The 20,073-nt window shown below is 37.5% G+C and overlaps 2 protein-coding genes across 3 annotated transcripts in view; one reads left to right on the top strand and one right to left on the bottom strand.

Annotated features, from left to right (window-relative positions):
- Positions 1–7,689, bottom strand: part of RABL3 (RAB, member of RAS oncogene family like 3) — a 37,080-nt gene extending 29,391 nt beyond the window's left edge. Inside the window, exons 1-2 of the mRNA XM_029215465.1 lie at positions 7,636–7,689; positions 2,002–2,093 (exon numbers count right to left, since the gene is read on the bottom strand). Of these exons, the coding sequence (XP_029071298.1) occupies positions 2,002–2,093; positions 7,636–7,681 (138 nt within the window). The 5' untranslated portion in view covers positions 7,682–7,689. The remainder of the gene's footprint in view (positions 1–2,001; positions 2,094–7,635) is intronic.
- Positions 7,690–7,918: 229 nt separating this feature from the next.
- The window catches only part of GTF2E1 (general transcription factor IIE subunit 1), a 35,025-nt gene continuing 22,870 nt past the window's right edge, over positions 7,919–20,073 (top strand). Inside the window, exons 1-2 of one of the 2 annotated variants that reach the window (XM_029215499.1) lie at positions 7,919–7,968; positions 12,550–13,027. In XM_029215499.1, coding sequence (XP_029071332.1) covers positions 12,580–13,027 — 448 coding nt within the window. In that variant the 5' untranslated portion in view covers positions 7,919–7,968; positions 12,550–12,579. Of the gene's footprint in view, positions 7,969–7,991; positions 8,152–12,549; positions 13,028–20,073 lie in introns of those variants that run through there. The other variant, XM_029215500.1, reaches the window with a different exon arrangement.

Below are 20,073 nucleotides of genomic sequence, written 5' to 3' on the forward strand. Positions count from 1 at the left end.
GAACATAGTAGGCTGAAATGATATAGACAGGTCCCCTCTGACTTCAAACTCATAGAAATGTCATAAAAATATTTGTTAAAAATAAAAAGGACACACTTAAGAAAAAAAAAAAAAAGGAAATTCCCCAGATGCTAGAAATGAAGGAAAAACTTAAAGAGTATGAAATGCGAGCTGACCCAGATTCAGATATAACTTCAGGGGTTGGTCCCCAAAGTTTTAGTGCCCAGCCAAGAACAGGGGTCTGTTTTCCAGCTTTTAAGGCAAGAGTATATGTGGGTGAGTGACAAGGAACAGATTCCCTTCTTGAAATGTGGACCCTTGATGAGCATCCCAGTCAGTGAAAGAGAGTAGGAAAAACTCTGTCCACTGGCTCAGGAAAGCAGGAAAAACTTTCTGTCAGGGACCTTGTAGAAAGTAGATGAAAGATCCACAAAAAATGGAAACCACAATCAGATGCTGGGGGGAATTTACATTATCAAGATTGCATGGAAATTCCAAGCTGAGAAATTACAAGGATCACTGAAATCGCTAGGGCTCTGGCAGCAACAGAAATGAAAGGCACTGTACTCTCACAACACAGCATACAAGACTTCAAAAGGGAAGAGGAGAAAAAAAATTCTGTTGAAGATGTGGTCATCTTCAAGAATTACAAACCATACAAGAGGTACATTTCCATGAGGTAGAGTCTGCATATATAGCAAGTAGGACATCTGTCACCCACCCAGAAAAAAAATAGAACAAGCCAAAAGAAACCATAAAATATTATGTTGAATATGATTAAAATAAAAAGTAAAATATAATGAAAGATCAGAATATTTTGAAAAATTTTGACATTTGAAAAAGAACCGAAAGGAACATCTGGAAATTAGAAGTTACAGTTACTGAAATAAAAAACTGAGTGGATTTATTAAAAAACAGATTAGACATAGTTGAAGAGATTCTTAGTTAACTGGAAGGCAGATATGAGTACATCATCCAGAATGCACCACGGAGAAACAAACAATAGAAAACATGAAAGTGCAATTAAAAGATGTGGAGGACAAAAATCCAATAGAAGTTCAAAAGAAGAAGATAGAAGGAAAGAGGTAAGGCAAACAGATAATGGCTAAAAGTTTTGAAAAATGAAGATATATACGAGGCGTACAACTTCTGAGTAGGATGACTAAAAACTAATCCACCCCTAGATGTAGGTTAGCAAAACTACAGAACATCAAAGATTATAAAAAATTTTTTTTTTCTAAAGCAACTAGAGAGAAGAAATTACCTTAAAAAGGAATACCACTTAGGCTGACAGAGGATTTCTAATCAGTGGCAATATACATCGCAGACTGTGGAACAACAGGTTCAAGGAACTGAAGGAAAATAACTGTCAATCTAGCTAACTGCTATTTCCTCCTTATTTATTTCTTAACTCAATGGAGAGAGGTATGCTAGTACAAGGGAGGCCTGGACAGGAATAGCTGGAATTAGCAAGACCAAAATATCTGGGAAGATAGTTAATTCAGTGGAAACTGCACTTGGGTTTCCTAAATGTGATGTGGAACAGATGACCTAGATATAAGGCTCCAGAAGCTTTTGCCTTTACACTATATTTCTAGCCAAAAGTTGGCTGTCTTAGTGGGAAAGGCTCGAGCAGAATGATTTATGGAGCATGTTAAGTGAACTCTAGATATACAGTATAGTAATTAAAAGTGAAGTCTCTGGAATCAGACTAATTAGGATGAAATCTTGACTCTGCTTCTTATGAACTGAATGAATTTGATCAAATTACTTTACTTCTCTATGCCTTAATTTTTGTAGCTATATCTTACAGTTTAAAAAAGACTAAGTAAGCAAAGACATGTAAAACATTGGGCATAGTATCTAGCACAAAGTAGGTGTTTAATAAAACCCAGCTATTATTATTACTTAGTCTTGACTACAGGGCTGTAATTGGATCATGAATTTGAAGGAGTGACCTTTAATATGGCACTGAAAAACTAAAATATAAGAAACACATACCCTGACATCTACTGAGCAGCCCACAGTCCATGACGGATTTCCCAGCACTTGATTTTGGCACAGGAGATGAACTAGGGAAGATTTCCCAACACCTGTAAAAGATACAAGAACTCTAGTCATTTAAAAGACATGCTGAAATATATTATGGCAAAAGTAAGACTGAGAATAAGCAGTAATAATGATATATAAAGCATGGTTGTTTAAAGGGTGTTCATACCATACCAATGATTTAATAAGCTTCATTGATAAAGAGAAGATGGTTAAGGACACTGGTTCTCTCAAATTTAGCATCAGAATCCTCTGGAGGGTTTGTTAAAACACAGAATGCTGGGTCCTGTCCCCAGAGTTTCCAATTTGACAGGTCTGTCATGGAACCCAAAGATTTTGCACTTCTAACATATTCCCAGGTGATGTTGATGCTATGGATCCAGGGAACTCACTTTGAGAACTACTGGTCCAGGGCAATTCAAATAAACTAATCCCTTTCCTTTGGAAGGATTTCATCTATTCAGCCTATTTTAGAATTGTAGAATCTTAACATATCTTAGAGGTAATCTCCTCTATCCTGACCACCAATGCAGAGGCCCCTTCCACAGACCCTGTTAGATCGTCTTTCAGATTATGCTTAAACACTATCAGTGACAGGGATTCACCATTTCACAATTCCATATTTAGATATTCCAGTTCTCCCATACAGTGATTTTTAGAAAGCAGTCAACCACTTGGCCCAGACTTATCTTTTCGAAAAGGAGAACAACTCTTCTTCTTCTTCTTCTACATCATGGCCCTTTAACTTCATAGACAGCACTTGTCTTTTCTTTTTATTGAAGTGTAGTTGACATACAATATTACGTTAGTTTCAGGTGTTCAACCCTTAAATACATTACAAAATGATCGCCACAATAAGTCTGGTAACCATCTGTCCCCATGCAAAGCTATTACAGTACCACTGGTGATATTCCCTATGCTGTACAATACATCCCTGTGACTTATGTATAATTGGAAGTTTGTACCTCAATTCCCTGCACCTATTTCACCCCTCTCCCCACCTCTCCTTTCTAGCAACCACCAGTTTGTTCTCTGTATGAGTCTGTTTCATTTTGTTTGTTCATTTTTTTTTTAGATTCTACATATAAGTGAGATCATACAGTATTTGTCTTTCTGACTTATTTCATTTAGCATAACACCTTCTAAATCCATTCATGTTGTCGCAAATGGCAAGATTTCATTCTTTCTATGGCTAATAGTCCACCTGTATGTGTATATATACACATATTTTCTTTATCCATTCATCTACTGTGGACACTGAGGTTGCTTTCATATCTTGGCTACTATAAATAATGCTGCAATAAACATAGGGGTGCATACATCTTTTCGAATTAGTCTTTTTGTTTTCTTCAGGTAAATACCCAGAAGTGGAACTGCTGGATCATACAGTAATTCTATTTTTAATTTTTTGAGAAGCTTCCATATTGTTATCCACAGTGGCTGCACCAATTTACAATTCCACTGACAGTACATGAGGGTTCCCTTTTCTCCACATCTTCGACGACACTTGTTATTTGTTGTCTTTTTGATGAGTTATTCTGACAGGTGTGAGATGATATCTCATTGTGGTTTTGACGTGCATTTCCCTGATGATTAGAGATGCTGACCATCTTTTCATGTGTATGTCTTCTTTGGAAAAATGTCTATTAAGGTACTCTGCCTATTTTTTAATTGGATTGTTTTTTGATATTGAGTTGTATGGGTTCTTTATATATTCTGGATAGCCCCTTATCAGATATGTTGCTTGCAAATATCTTCTCCCATTCAGTAGGACAGCACTTTCTTTTCTTATAGATCTCCTGGGTTTAGGATAATCTAATTACTAATGCTAGGGCTAGTATTCTGAGATCTGTAGGAAGAGGAAAGGGAATGAGCTATCACTGTACATTTATGTGTAGAGTTACTCATTCAATTAACATATCTGGGATGCCATTATAACAAGCATTGTTGGTGAATCTTTATGCGTCACTAGTTGTTATCAAAAATTTAGCCGACCTCTTTGTGTGCATTACTGTGCATGGATCTATCACTTTTTATTATAAAGTTTTATTTACAGTCTATCTAGAAAGTACAGAAAAAAATAAGAAAATAAATCACCCAAAGAGCACTACTGTCAATAATGTAGATTTAAATTCATAAGCAGAGTTTTTCTATAAGCAGGTTGTTATTGTGAATATATTACACAGTGTACTTAAAAACAATGAAACATAGCCTTTGCTTACACAGCTGGTTTTGTCTGAAATATCCTACACATCCTCTCCTTCCATTTTCCCTCTCATTGGCCTGGTGAATTAATCTTTCAAGACTCAGCATCATTCTAGATATAAAGTCTTCTCTTACTCCATACAGGTAGAACTAAGCACATCACCCACCATCCTCTGCATCTCCGCTGTACACTGTACATTTTTCTATAGAGCACTTAAAATACACTATTACACTTGCTTGTTTATAGAGTTTACTCACTCTGCTTGATTTTAAGTTCTTTGAGGCCTGGGACTGGGTTTTACTCATTTTTTATTTCCAGTACTCAGAGAGGGCCTTAATTAGTACTTATTTAGTGGCTAAAAATTTCCATGTTATTACAGAATCTTCATAAATATTTTTAATGTCTCCATAGTAGTTCAGAGAGGAGACATAATGATTTATGTAACCATTTTCTCATTATTAGATATTAGGGTGCTTTGAACTTTTCATTATGCTAAGAAAAGATTTCTGTTTACACTTTTGTTTAAAATTAAAATTATTTTATTAGTATACCTTCCCAGAAGTGAAATTAATATGTAAACCGAAATCAACATTGAAAGTTCTTGATATACATTGACAACGTTTATCTGGTTACTATGCCACCCGCCATACACATAAGCCTGCAGGTCTTGTTGCACCTCAACAGTATGTAGTTGCCTTTTCATCTTTGTTAGCTTATAAGAGAAAAAAAAGTGACATGTTGCTTTAGTCTGCATTTCTTTACCTTCTGGCAAAGATACACATTATGTTCATCTTTGCTAACCAGTTGTTTTTCCTCTCTTATGAATTATCTATTGATGTGCTCCGCCCATTTATCTACTAGGTTTTACTGTTGTCAATTTACATGACCTCTTCATATACTAGCTGCTCATGTAATTGAACCAAACATTTCCCCAGATTTCCCTTTCATTCCTTTTATTTTTTTACATACAGGCATGTAAGGTTTTTGACTACTCAAAGTGAGCTTTGTATTTTATTTACTGCATTGCATCTGATATCTATGGCCTTTAGGGCATATTGTTGATTTTTGTGTTTGCATGTAGGTTTGTTTATGTTGGAGGAATATAACTAGGCATTTAGTTATCAGCTTGATACAAGTCTTGAAATTCTAGTTAAGCTTAACTGTGTCAGAGTAAACAGCTCTATGTAATAATATTGTATAGCTCTCCAAGAATTAACTGCATTGGGTGATAAGAGTTAGCTAACATGGGATGAACGTTAAACAGTAAGAACAACAGAAGTGCCAAGAATAGTGGTTAACTTTAAGAATTTTGGAAAATTCTGATTCTATGTTTTCATCATTAGAACTAACTTAGATCAAAAGAATGCACTTGATTTGCTGGGGAAAAAAAGTTCAATATAATCAAATAAATGCCAGCTCCAAACAGAGCTGGTAATGTATTAAGCCCATCCCTTACATATGAAGGAACAAAGAGAAAAGAGTATGTGCATGTTAGAGAGACTTTCAGGATTCCTTACTAAATTATCAAATATCTCTATGGGATACAAACAAATTTCTAAATCCCTAGTCATTCCTTTATATATTTGCAAAATCCTCAAAATTTCACAGGGGAAATGAGCCTTTATTCAAAAGTAAACTTTGAAGTTTAAATACAAAGGCAGATGAAATGTAAAAAGTATATTCTAACTTGTAAGACAGCAAATCATTGTTAAAAGGGAACTGATAAAAAGACAATAACTGACTTTGCACATATAGCCTAACATCAGTGAATGTGTGACAAGATCAATCACTTTCCTGGTGGGCATAGCTCTGTCTTCTGTTTTACAACTAAACTATAATAATAATTTTAAAAGGCTTACTAACTGCCTGATCACTTTTTCGCATTTAATACAGCAGCCAATTCAATGCTGTTGTGTAATGCATTGATTCCACAGTTATATCCCCAGCACCTAATTCAGCATTTGCCATGTATTATAATAGGGAAATAATTTTTTTGGGAAAAAAATAAATCGATTAGTTTGAACAAGATGTAACATGAAGCGATTGTTAGATACAACAGAAAGGTAATTATAAATGAGAGAAAGCACCCACTTCACATATCATGAAGAACTGTGTTAGCTCTGGATTCTTCTAAATCCTACTTGGTGATACTCTTACGAAGCCCATTTAGACCACTGTTGCTTTCTTTATCTGTAAAACTGAGTGCTTTTATTAAATTAACTTCAGCACCACTTCATGCTAAAGTTGACATAAATTGGATTATTTTCATAGAATTTCATAATGCAACTTTCTGAAGGGAATATTAAATAATGCTCTCTGTAAAATACTTTGCAATGCAAATAATCTTCAGGCAATGTGAAAATGTTCTCAACCTCCTCCCCCCACCAATTTTATTCAGTTTGGTAAGGCTAGTTTTCAAGCTCTTTGGGGTATGTCCTCTCCACCTCCAAGCATCTGACACAACGTCTTTGCTCAAGCAGACATCCAAAGGTCAACTCCAGAAAAGCACATCTATGAAATGCAAGGTTAAGTTCTTAAGTTCCAAGTTCTTAAGAAGCTTAGGAGTGGAGGGTATGAGAAACAGGATAGTGAAGGGGAGATAGAAACACAGACTTCAACTCCTGTTCTCAAGCGTCCAAGGTAAGAATTTTAACACTAGGATTAAACTGGGCTCAGCATTAAGTCCTAGCTGCTTCATAAAATGGCCCTTATCTTATTTTTTCTATTTCTTCCAGCCTAGCACATAACAGTTTTTCAATTAAGATTAAAGAGAACAAAGAAAAAAGAAGCGCAGTTGAGACTAAAACAGGTCTACCACCTGATACTTCACGAAATAATATGGGTTAGTGTTCTAAGTATGTGGACTCCCGGCTCAAACTAGTTCTGTCATTTACATCTCTTTAAAAGAGATTTGTCATTTGTGAAATGGGATAATAGGACTGATCTCAGGATTAAATGAGTTAACATATGCAAAGCACTTGGAACAGTGTCATTCTTATTAGTGCACATTTGATTAATTAACAAAATCTATTAAAGGCAAGGTCCGAACTTTTGTCTCAGCACGGCGCCCAGTACAACACTCAACCTCCGCAGATCTTTTAAAACAAAGGATCACTAGGCTTCGGTCGCCCTGGAAACCGACGTAGAAACCAGCGAAAACAGAGAAAGGCCCCGGCTCCGCGCCCCCCACCCGTGCGATGCCGCCGCTCCGTTAAATTGAGCAAAGTCCTCTGGGAAGTGTAGTCTTTAGGCCTTGAGAAGGAATTCAGCCACGGGCCGGAGTCAGTTAGTCGGTGTGTGTGTAAAGGGAGAGTGAAAGGGGAGGATTTTCGGATAACTCAAAAGTGTCGGGAGCCCCAGAGGTGGGTTAAGCGGCTCACCTGAGTCTCCCAACACCAGTACCTTCACCCGATCCAGGGACGCCATCTTGCCACTGCCTTCCTGAGGTTAACGCCTATTCCGGGATTATAGGCCAATCAGAGCTGGGATTGGAAGGTGGAGTCTTCAATGTCATTGGCCAATAGGAGCGTGACTGTCTTGATTGAAGGCCTCACTGTGCTGATTGGCCCGCCTAGTTAAAAGTAGCGGGTGGTTTCTAAAGCTGGTCGCAGGAATAGGGCGTTCTCCTTGTCGCACAAGTGGCGTGGCTCGTTTAAACCAGTAGTTGAGGCGCTGAGGGAAGCTGTAGTGGGAGTGTTCGAGGATTCGCTTTGGTAAACCTTGTTCCCTGTTCCTTGTTCTCGGTTCCCTGGCCCGGCGCCGCCTTTCAGGGTGTCCTCTCCTTTTCGCTCCTTTCTCCATAGCTAGCCTCCTCCCCCTTAGCTGCTCTCTTGACCCGCTTCTCTTCTTGGTTTCCAAAGAACTATTGACCCGGAGCGGCCCATGTGCGACCTCGGGTAGGACGGGCTTGGCTGCGCCGAGTGTGGCCTCTGGACTCAGCTGGTAGAGTCCGAGCGGATCTCGGGGTGTCACAGTTGGGAGGAGGTAAACATTACCGGGCTCGTGGAGGCCAGCTTGTCCGGAGGTTTCGCGGTGATATGCCACTGTGTGTATGAAGGCGTGGAGAGTACCGTGAAATATGGTAGCCGAGAAAGCCAGTTGGTTGTGTAGAATCCAAGTTCTTCTGGAACTGGAATAGAAGTATACTGAAATAATCTGACAGGACTCCCCACATCCACTCCTTCCTTCTTTTACACGCTGCAGTCAGCATAATCCTTTACAATCACGAATTTGATGCTTTTACCTCCTTAAAACCATTTGAAGTTTAAGAAGAGGGTTTCCAATACCCTATCTTTGTACTCTGGAAGCTGCAGTGGAGGAAGTGAATTGGGGGGAAGCTGGCAGGGTGGGCATGTTTGAAGAAAAGGTGCTTTACGAGACCTATTGAAAATTTTATGGAAGTACTAGACCAGCTGTGCTGCACGTTGGAAAGTCAGTGGTGAACAAGATTAGTCTCCTGGTCTCCGAGGTAGACATGGAGAAAGTATAAGTCTATTCACTGCAGCGAAGAAGGGGAAAGAACCATGGGAACATGTGAAGGGGGGGGGGGATCATTCTGAGCCACTAAGGGAAGTCTGAGAAGGTGTCTCTGAGGAAATGTCATTTGAGATGTGAAGGATGATTAGGAGAAGGGACTTTGGGCTTAGCTGTGGGAGCAGAGAAAACAGCATGTGCAAAGGCCTGGAAGTAGGGAACGCATGTGTGGCTCACAGAATTGAGAGAATGCCAGTGTGGCCGGAGATGAAGCTGAGGAGGGTAGACCAAGCACAGAGAATGCATTCATTTCAACTTTGTTTCTCCAACTCTGTTGCCCGGTGTTTGTATGATTAGAATACATAGGGTTCAAAAGCAAAACCAACTTGCCTTTGGGGGTCTGGGCTGTAGGGTGGTAGGTGAGGCTGGGAGGTGACTGATAGATTCTGAGGCTAAGAAGAAGCAACAAGGCCTGGCCCCCAGAGGTCACACACTGAAAAGTCTCCAGAGGCCAGCCAAGCTCCTTCCCTGTTTAAAAATGTCAGCTGCTCTTTAGCGAATTGTTTTCATGTGGGAACATGGTCTCATTTTTTTTTTTTTTTTTTTCCGCAGATATTTGCAGTTCTCAAGAGGGCCTGAAAAAATTGAAATTGATGTGAAATCTCATGATTTTTAATGTTAACCGCAAATTCAGAAAATTTTCAAAACATTCTTTGAGTTAAACGATGTGGCACAGGCTACCAGTTTGAGACCTCTCATCTCAGTATTATGAAATCCAGAGATTGAGGAGATTCGGCATAATTGGGGGAGTAGAGGCAGTGAAGGAGAGAACACAATGTTCAGGAAGGAGGATTTTAGAGTGTAGAGATTTTGAACAAGGTGGCACAGCATGACTTCTTTGCTGAGTTCCAGTTTCATTTGTTCAGTCACCTGCAGGACATCTTCACAGTAATATTCTGTGTTATTTCCTCAAAGACAAGCAACTAAAACTGAATGAATGCCTCGTTTCTTCCAAACCTGTTCCTCTTCAGGTGTTAACCTGTTTCTCATAGTAGTACTTTTCTAGTTACACTGATTTAAAACAAATAGCTATATGTTATTGTTTAATAGGTATAATGTTTCAGTTTTACAAGGTGAAAAGAGTTGTGGAAGTGGTTGGTGGTGATAGTTGGTTAGCATTATGAATGTATTTAACATTACTGAACTGTCTGCTTAATAATACTTAATCGGTAAATTTTATGTTATGTATATTTTATCCCAATAAAAATTTGGGAAAAAAACCCCAAATAGCTATTTAAAATTTTTCTACTCTGTAACTCCATTTCCAATATATTATTGGGTCCTTTTGATTTTGTTTCTCTAATAAGTTTCATTCATCCTGTCCTCTTGTAATTTTTTCTTGTCTTTCGTAGTTTAGGTTTGATTACTATCACTCTTAATGTTTCCACAGTGCCTCCATTTTCACTTACTTCAGCCCATTTCTCAAATTGTTGTAAGAGTCACTTTTCTAAGTAGGGAGTCTTGTTATGTATGCCAGTACTTAATGGAACTCTTACGATGCCAGCCTTGAAAGTCAAACACTTTACATGAATTATCTCATTTAATCTCATACATCAACTCTATGAGGAAGGCACTGTTAATCTGATGAAACTGAAGCTGAGAACTTTCCAGGTTCACAGGCTAAGAAATGGTGGAACTGGGATTCAAAACCTAAAACTATTGGACTGCAGAGTCCTCATGTCACTCCCTTTCTCAAATCTTTAGGGCCCCCTAGGGTGTTTCAGGCAAAGGTAACAAGCTGATTGATGTGGCACAGGGCCCTCCCCATGCAGGATGTGCTTTGGCCAGGTATGTAATAGTCAGGTACCCAGTTTGTTGGTAACAGTGGTCAGGGACTTATTCTGTATATTAGAGTCACTTAAGGAGCTTTAAAAATTAGTGTGATGCCTAATCTGACCTGCCCAGACCAGCTGAAACAGAATCTCTGGGAATGGGGCCCAGGGTGGGTATTTTTAAATGCTCCCCAGATGATTCTGCTTTACAGCCAGGGTTGAGAACCATTGGCCTGGAAAATGGAGTATATGGGGTGGAAGGTCAGGGAGGGGAGTACGATAGTAGGAAATAATACTGGAAAAGTAGGTTATTTTGACATTTGTCTACCATCCTTTGGTCTGTTTCCAAAGCCACATATTGTGTTCTGCCAACTGTTGACCATGTAAAACAAAACAAAACAAAAACCCAAAAACTAGGTCCAAGTTCAATGTATAGGCCAAATTGGAAAGAATAAAATGCACATGGCAGTGTGTTATACTACTACTTTGGTGTTGAACCCAGGCACTTGCTTGGCATCCTTAAGCCTTGGGATGACAGGAAGGCTCTAGGACCACAGGTTTGGACCTAGGTGCTCCTTTGTTATCTCTTATATATAGTCATGCCTGAGTATTCACAATCCAAAATATAACTGACTTTCCTTTTATTTTTCCTTTATTAAAGGTAGGGTATTATAACCACCCTCCCCCCACCATATGTGTATTCATTGGTTATTTAGGAATATCTTTTTAGAATAGTACTGTGGATATAACACTGTTTCTTATAAAATAGGGTGATAGGGTTGATAACTACTGATTTTAAATAAAAGATTCAGTAGAAACTAGTACTAATAACACTATGATTCCCTATGGAAATAATTCAGTAGGCTGTTAAAAATTTCCTTATAGTGTAGGGAAATTTCATTTGATGTAGTCTGTATGATATAGTCTGTGTGCCTGGCCGTTTTTAATTTGAGATGTATTAAATTGATATAGATGGTGTCTTTATTAACAGGTGCTTCCTAAGCACATTACATTCTCATTTATTCATCACAACAACCTCATTGAAGTAGTTGACATTATCCTTATTTCTCAGAGAGTGAAGTGTGGCTTGAAGTTGTTAAGGGATTTGCTCAGGATCACACAGCCAGTAAAACAAGGCTATCTGACTCTAATTCCAAATCCGAGGCTTTTTAACAACCACATGAAAGTCTAGCCCATGCCAGTTTGGGCTTCTAGAAGACAGCTTTCTGGGTACAGTTAGCTTCTACTTGTCCTGCAGGGGATCCAGTATTTAAGGATATCTTGGTGTTTGTTGTTACTGTTTTTTAGAACCGTATAGCATTTGCTTACTTGGTCATTTATCTTTTCAAGGTTGGTAAAGCTGTCTGGATATAATTGTTAATTTCTTTCAGATTTATAACAGTAATTTTGCCAAACATCCCAGCTGGTGATTACTTAGGCATTTATTGGTTTGTTGTGATTTTATTGTGAGAGCATGACTATGTAAAACATCCTAGAATCTATCTTGGTAGAAAATTTTTACTCAAGAAAAGAAATAAAGGCACTTAAAAAAATAAGCTAACTGCTAAGTTTCTCAGGGTTTTTTTTTTTTTTTTCCCAGCATTCCCAAAGATCTGTAGCATTAAGAATAATGAGACTTCGTTTAGATTTTTGAGTTTCTCTTTCTGAAATAAAGTGAGCTTGATATAGTATATCATTGCTATAAGTAATGTTAATTTTTGGAATTAAACACACAGTAGGTCATGAAAGTAACCATTTAAGAAATATGTCAAGCTTTTAAGGTGTAATCTTTTGTGTACTCTAGAGGAAAGTTTTGTTCTCTGTTAAATGCTTAGCATTATAAGTCTTTTAAAAACAATGTTGTAAGTACCTTTGTGGCACTCCAAGAATAGCGATTACCAACTACCTAATGGGTTGATTATTCTAGATTTAAAATGATTACTTTGTCCTTATGCCTAGCTAATTTTCTCTTTTTTTTCCTGAATTCAGTACATTTAAAGTTGAAGTTTGCTGCTAAAGATGGCAGATCCAGATGTCCTCACCGAGGTTCCTGCAGCATTGAAGAGGTTAGCCAAGTATGTGATCCGGGGGTTTTATGGCATTGAGCATGCTTTGGCCTTGGACATCTTGATCCGAAACCCCTGTGTGAAAGAGGAGGACATGCTGGAGCTGCTCAAGTTTGATCGGAAGCAACTTCGATCAGTCTTGAATAATTTAAAGGGAGACAAATTCATCAAGTGCAGAATGAGGGTAGAGACTGCTGCAGATGGGAAAACCACTCGCCACAACTACTACTTTATCAATTATCGTACTCTTGTTAATGTGGTAAAATATAAATTGGACCACATGAGAAGGAGGATTGAAACTGATGAGAGAGATTCCACCAACCGGGCTTCCTTCAAATGTCCTGTCTGTAGTAGTACTTTTACAGATTTAGAAGCTAATCAGCTCTTTGATCCCATGACAGGTGAGATTGTTCCAGTTTATGAATCTTTCAAGTAACTTTTTAAAGTATGTAACCTTTTTCTTAAGTTGATTCACCTAGTTTTTAAACTGATCATATATATCATTATAAAATGGATATATTGGTGCAAGTAAGCATACAGTCATTCTTAGTCTTAATGTCCTGTTTGACTATCATACTACTTTTAGAAGCTGTTGCAAAGCCTTTCTCCTTTACAAGGGAGTACTCATCCATGGACTGTTCTTTTACCCATAGTCCTCTACCTCTGTTTCTACCCCCATCCCTTATTTACAACTGCAGCCTAATCTAAAGGGTTGACTTTCTCTACCACTTTGAGGCTATTCTGACTTTACTAAGTTTACTTTTGAACTCTTCATTCAACAAATACTTGAGTACCTACTTGTGCCAGTCACTGCCAGACAGTTATAATAAATACGTATTATTAGAACTTAAATGCTTTGTTAGTGGAAGTGCAAAGTGCTATCAGGAGGGCATAACTAGGGCATCTAATGTGGATTTGGGGGGGCCTCTCAAAGAAGTTTAAACAGCGGGGACCTAAAAAATAAGTAAAAGTTAGCCAGATGAAATAAGAGGGGCACTTTTTCCAAGTTAACAATAGATATTTAGTTTCTTAGCCATTCATTAATGGAAGCGAATCATCAACAGGAGTTATAAATTGCTTCATTTAATTAAATACTTTAGTTTTAAGGATTTTTCTAATCAACACAGAATCTACAAAGCATGTTTTTTCTAAAAATACATGTCTAACATTAACATGGGACACTTTAAAGTGCTAGGTTGTATAGTTACGTTGTTATTTGTAAACTGGAAAAGAGACTATAGTTTTACTAATTACTCAAGTGGATCAATTTTGTGTTAAAAATTTGTAAAAATCTATAGAAAGAATCACAGCTGTTAAGTTAGATTGTCCCTTTGTTATGGCTGAATTCAGGAGTATAGGTTACTTTTTAGTTCATAGATCTGACTTTAAAATAACTATCTGAAAAATATAATTTAAGCTTTTACACATGAAATGTTTTATTATAAAAAAATTACAGGTTTGTGTACATGTTTAATTTTGTATATGTTATATATTGTACATTTTAAAGAATTAAAAAAAATTTTAATGGGAAATAATGCTGATATCAATTAAGATTATTCACAAAAAGAGCAGTGATGGCCTATGACTTTTTTTTCTTCCCTTATTTATTTACTGTGAAGCAGTCATCTTGGATGAAAATTCATTTAAAGAATTCACATTTGTCTTAAATGTTTAATTTGTCTGAACCTATGAAAGGGCTTAACTAGGAGAGGTCTTGGTTATGACAAAATCTTAGCCATCCTGAGTATAAGAATTGCTTGAGTGTACTATAGAGGAGGGTTGTAGACTATATCTGGAGCTCTTTCAAAATAGACTAGAAAAGTCTCATGATTTTTGCTATTCACTCTAACAGATTTCTTTAAGGAGCTCTGGGTTTTGGTTTTTGATTTTCTGCAGATGTTGGTGTTACAGTGGTCGTCCTCGTTACTCTTGACTGCAGTGAAGGTGTTATCCAGTCCCTCAGAGAGGGTAATCTAAAGGAATATGCTTCTACTACATTTACGTATCACTTGATTCTTATTTAATTTCCAGTCCCTCAGAGAGGGTAATCGAAAGTAATATGCTTCTACTACATTTACGCATCACTTAATTCTTATTTAATTTCATGAAAGTTTCTAAAAGGAAGTTATCCCATTACTTATATATCAGTATCTAGGAGTTCGATTCATGATGCTCTTCGAATTTTACCTAGGGTTTGTGTCTGAATGAAATTAGTTGTAATCAACAGGTGGCTTGTGGAAGAGATGGCCTGACCAAATATAGTCAAGATTATTTGTGTGAGGGAATTGAGGTAGGGTAGGGAGCATGAAAACATATTATGAAAGAGAGCTAAAACTGAAACAGTTGTTTTGTGGCCAGTCTGAACAGAGACTGTTTTCTTAATATGAGGGTTACGGTCAACATGATGGTGGAAAGAAGGGGTCCAGGAGAGCAAGAATAAGTCACTTTACATTGGTATCGCTCATCGGAGGATGCCCTGATCAGCCAGCACTAATAGTCAACTTAATTGGCAGTTACGTCTCAGTGAAGCCTGAGATACCATGATTGAAAATTCTTAATTATTGGGAACACTCTTTATGAGAATATACTTGCCTTTTGATTATAATTTGGTTTTTCATTTGGACTTTCCTTTACAGAGAGAATATGATAATTGGGTGATATTAGACCCCCCAACCTCCTTGTCAGTCTGTTTTGTTTTTCCACTATTAGTACCTTGACAACCCTCCCTTGTTCTTCTATACATTCCCTTTAGAAATCTTGGTCTTTTTCCCTCTGTTCCCTTCCTGTTTTGCTCAGTATTCATTGCTCTCCCCGTCATTTTGAAGAAGACGAGAAATAAACATTTGGTATATGTATCAGAAGAGGAGGAGGGAAGTTTTTCTGCTGTAATATTTATTCTCTCTTTAAATTAATAGTTACAGTTTTCATTTGAAGCCAGTGCTATACAAAGCTGTTCTATTTCTTGGTTGCTATTGGAGATTGATGGTGTTTCTGACCAGTGATGGAGGTATCTAATGGGCTTCTATCTCCATTCCAATGTCAACAGTTGTTAGGTTTCTAAACTATGGTTTATATTAGCAATTGGGGGTATTTAGGAATTAGATTTGAAGCCTTCTAGGCTTTACTTCTTCCCTGATAAAAAGTTCTTAACTCAAGTATATGGGCAATTCTGCCACTGGACAGAGAGTAGTGACTCCTAGATGAGTATCCAGGAATTCTGGGCTCAGGAAATTGGGTCCAGCAAGAATTGTTTTACCGGCATTAATTCACACATAAACCAGCAATTTTCTTACTTCAGTTTATAGCTTTTCCCTCCCCCGCCTCTCTTTTTCCTGAAAATTGTAGATTCTTTCCATACTTTCCATTTAGATTTTGCCTTTGGTGTTCTGGGGTTGAACTCTCCCAATGTTTGATGCTTAATATGTATAGCTAATTTTATTTTATTTTTAACATCTTTATTGTAATTGCTTTACAATTGTGTGTTAGTTTCTGCTTTATAACAAAGTGAATCAGCTTTACATATACATATATCCCCAAATCTCCTCCCTCTTGCGTCTCCCTCCCACCCTCCCTATCCCACCCCTCTAGGTGGACACAAAGCACCGAGCTGATCCCCTGTGCTATGCTGATCCCCTGTGCTATGCGGCTGCTTTCCACTAGCTGTTTTACATTTGGTAGTGTATATATGTCCATGCCACTCTTTCACTTCGTCCCAGCTTACCCTTCCCCCTCCCCATGTCCTCAAGTCCATTCTCTACGTCTGTGTCTTTATACCTGTCCTGCCCCTAGGTTCTTCAGAACCTTTTTTTTTTTTTTTTTTGATTCCATATATATGTGTTAGCATACGGTATTTGTTTTTCTCTTTCTAACTTACTTCACTCTTTATGACAGTCTCTAGGTCCATCTACCTGCTAATTTTATTAAAATGGAAGAGCCTAGCTTTTGCCCACTAGTCCCTGGTTTCAGAAACTTAATCAGGCAAAATCAGCTGTTTTATTTTCTGAAATATGGGGGTCTTATGTAATCAGAACAAAGGTAGCATGGCATGAAATCTATCAATCAGCAAAATAGCATCTTGTGGTTCATAAATGCATGTTTTAGATTTAGCAAGGCTCTGACCGTGTGAAGAGACTTAGCATTTCTACTTTAGCAATCTCAACCACAGTGATTTCATTAATGACACTTCTGAGTTAAATTCAGCAACATGCTTCCCCAAAAGGGAGGGGGAGATTGTATTTTCTTTTTTTTTTTTTTTTTGTGGTACGCAGGCCTCTCACTGCTGCGGGCCCAGCCGCTCCGCGGCATGCGGGATCCTCCCGGACTGGGGCACGAACCCGCGTCTCCTGCATCGGCAGGTGGACTCTCAACCACTGCGCCACCAGGGAAGCCCTGTATTTTCTTTTTAGGTGTTAAAGTTAGATGATATGGAAATAGCTTTATATTTTCCATTTTTAATTTAAAAATTATGTAACCATGGTGCCAGAAAAAATTTTGAAAAGAAAAAATTACGACAAAACCACTACCCTTTTACGTGTTATTTATAATTACAGTCATAGTCAAGAATAGTTTGTGATCTCTTGGTCCCTTAATGTACCAACTCTCCTGTTTCTATCTAGTGTTCTAAATGTTTTTAGGTGTGATTTTCTCTCCTGTTTTCCTTTCCACTCCTTTGGGGCACTTTGTATTTTTTTTTTGCTGGTATAGATATGACACTTTGAATATTTTTGTATATATAGCATTTTATTCTTGTTTTTAAAGTTTTTCCTTAAGGATTCTCAGCAGTGGGAATATTAGGTGAAAAAATATAGTTTTATAGCTTCTGTAAAGGCACATAAGGCAATGTAGTTTTATTGTGGGTTGGGTAAAATTGTTAGGTGTTTGAATTAGAAATAGTTTGGGAGCCCCTATTACTGAATTCACCTAGAGACCAGGGGGTCCCATTTTAAATAAACTTTGAAGTAAGTTAAATTTTAAAAAAAGGAATCTTATAAATGTTTGTTTAATACAATCTTATAAATAGGAACTAAGAGATTATCTAGTTCAACTCATCAAATGTGTGTGGATACACACACACATGTCTGTTATACTCTAGATTTTGGAGGATCTTACAAAGTAATAAATAAACGTAGGGCCATATAGATTTCCAGAATGTTTTAAATGAGTACTGGGGAAGATAAGATAGCTTTCATGGAGATTCAGCTTTTGTGTGGCTCCAGGGAAAAGACTTTGAGTCAGGTAGATTTTAGGATTAGTGTAAAAGAAGTCTTTAAAAACTGACTCTAAAATGTGTCCAATAAATAACTCTTAAAAATAGCCAACAGGGCTTCCCCGGTGGCGCAGTGGTTGAGAGTCCGCCTGCCGATGCAGGGGACACGGGTTCGTGCCCCGGTCCGGGAAGATCCCACATGCCGCGGAGCAGCTAGGCCCGTGAGCCATGGCCGCTGAGCCTGCGTGTCTGGAGCCTGTGCTCCGCAACGGGAGGGGCCACAACAGTGAGAGGCCCGCGTACCGCAAAAAAAAAAAAAAAAAAAAAAAAAGCCAACAATGGAAACAGACCTCTTCTAGTGGTTAGTTCTGGGTCCCTCAATAGTCAAGTAAAGTCCTTATCTACTTGGGATATTCATTTCTAAGTTTGGTGTTAAATCACGAGTCCCTCTTTTGCTTGTGACTGCAGGAATGCTTTTTGATTTAGACACATCAGTCTCCTGATCCCCACATCATTGAAATTCCTCTTCAGTTCCTTTAACCTAACATTTTAAAACTGTCAGGGTCCTGTATTCATGAGCCTCTGAAAGACTTGTTTCCTTCATGCTCACCTTCATAGAGCAGGCTTTTTCCTGTTTTCATCTCTCTCTACTTAAGGCAAGAAGATGTCTTATAAGCGGTGTTTCCAATTCCTGAAATGCTAAAAACACAGACAAACAAACATTAAAAGAAATCTTTCTAGGAGTACTTTGCTCAGTTGCTGGTTTGGAATCTTTGCCCAGGATGGGTTCATTAGAAACTTATACTGGAAAGCTCAGTGGTGTGGATTTTGAGGAGGCTGATGATGGGACAGAAGGAAGGTGATTACTAGAATGAGTTAAAAAAACCCAAAAAACTAGTTATGGAAAAATAGTAAGAAACAGGTGTCTTCTCTCTGCTACCCTTCACTTTCCACCAAAAGCTTTAGGGCTGATTTTTTAAAACTTTTGTTGCTCTTGGTTTTAAGAGTTTGAAAACTTAAAAAAAAAATCATCTGTGTTTTATCTTTTTTGTATTTTGAAGCTGATTACATAGGAACAAACTTATTTGTGAAAAGTTGCTTTTTAGTTTTGATGCTGGCATATAACATTCTGTTGATTATTGTCTTTCAAATAGTCATATCAAAACCACATACTTTTTGCCTGCTCACTGCATGTTGAGATGAATTTGATTTGGGCCTAATTCAGAGAATTTATTATTGATATAAGCTTCAGTATTCACCCAAGTACCACACTTCAGTTTATTGTTTTCCCTCCCAGGCATAACACTTTTTTTCCCCTTTATAATGAGTTCCAGAATCTAGGAATAATGCATGATTAGACCAAACCTAGATGTGTTCAGTTAAGGAAGGATGGAAGCCAGTTTCATTGATTAAATTGAGTTTTGGGGGTAGAGTTGTATTGGGTACATTATGAATACATTTGAGATCTTCTGAAATTAAAAATACATTAAACGTACTTCTATTTTTTTTCCTTTTGCATGCAAATGAGTATTTTACAGTGTTATATGTTCTGCAGTGAATCGCTAAAGGATGATTTTTCAAATTCCATTTTATTGTAGGTAAAATAATTATATAAAATATATAACTATGCTCCTCTCATGTCTGTTATTATTTTATAATAGCAATTCCTTTTTTCACACACTTCCCCTTGCCCAATTAAACTGAAGAAATTTGCTTTATAAAATAAGTTTGGAAATTAGAATAAAGGGTGACTTTTTGAGACTTCAGTATTTGGCTTAACATTTTAATATATATACCCCTGAACATTTTGAGTTATAAAAGGTTTAACAGAGGACTTGATAGTGCTTTCAAAGAATATCCTAAGAATGACTGTGTAACTTTTGTGTATTAAAGGGAGTTGAGTGCTTTTGGAGAATTCAAAATAACATTTGTTTTCTTTCTTCTAAAAATACGTAAGTAATATATGAATGTAAACTTGTTGAAGACTCAACTGACAGAAAAATAGATAGACTAAAATGGCAAACCTAGTTTTTCTTCTCTATGGTCTCCCGCGCAACCCAGTCCCTACTCTCTCCACCTTTCTCTGTGTTGACAACTGGTAAGTTTTATGATTATATAACGTTTCACTTTATGTCTCCAACCCCACCTCACCCTCCCTCCTCCATAAGCCTTTTTGAAATCTGAGAAAGCAAGGTGATTTTTTTTTTTTGGACAGGAAAGTAGGATTTATTGGTGGGCATG

This window comes from Monodon monoceros, unplaced genomic scaffold (assembly GCF_005190385.1).
Source record: "Monodon monoceros isolate NGI ecotype Baffin Bay Population unplaced genomic scaffold, NGI_Narwhal_1 Super_Scaffold_11, whole genome shotgun sequence".
NCBI classification, from domain to species: domain Eukaryota; kingdom Metazoa; phylum Chordata; class Mammalia; order Artiodactyla; family Monodontidae; genus Monodon; species Monodon monoceros.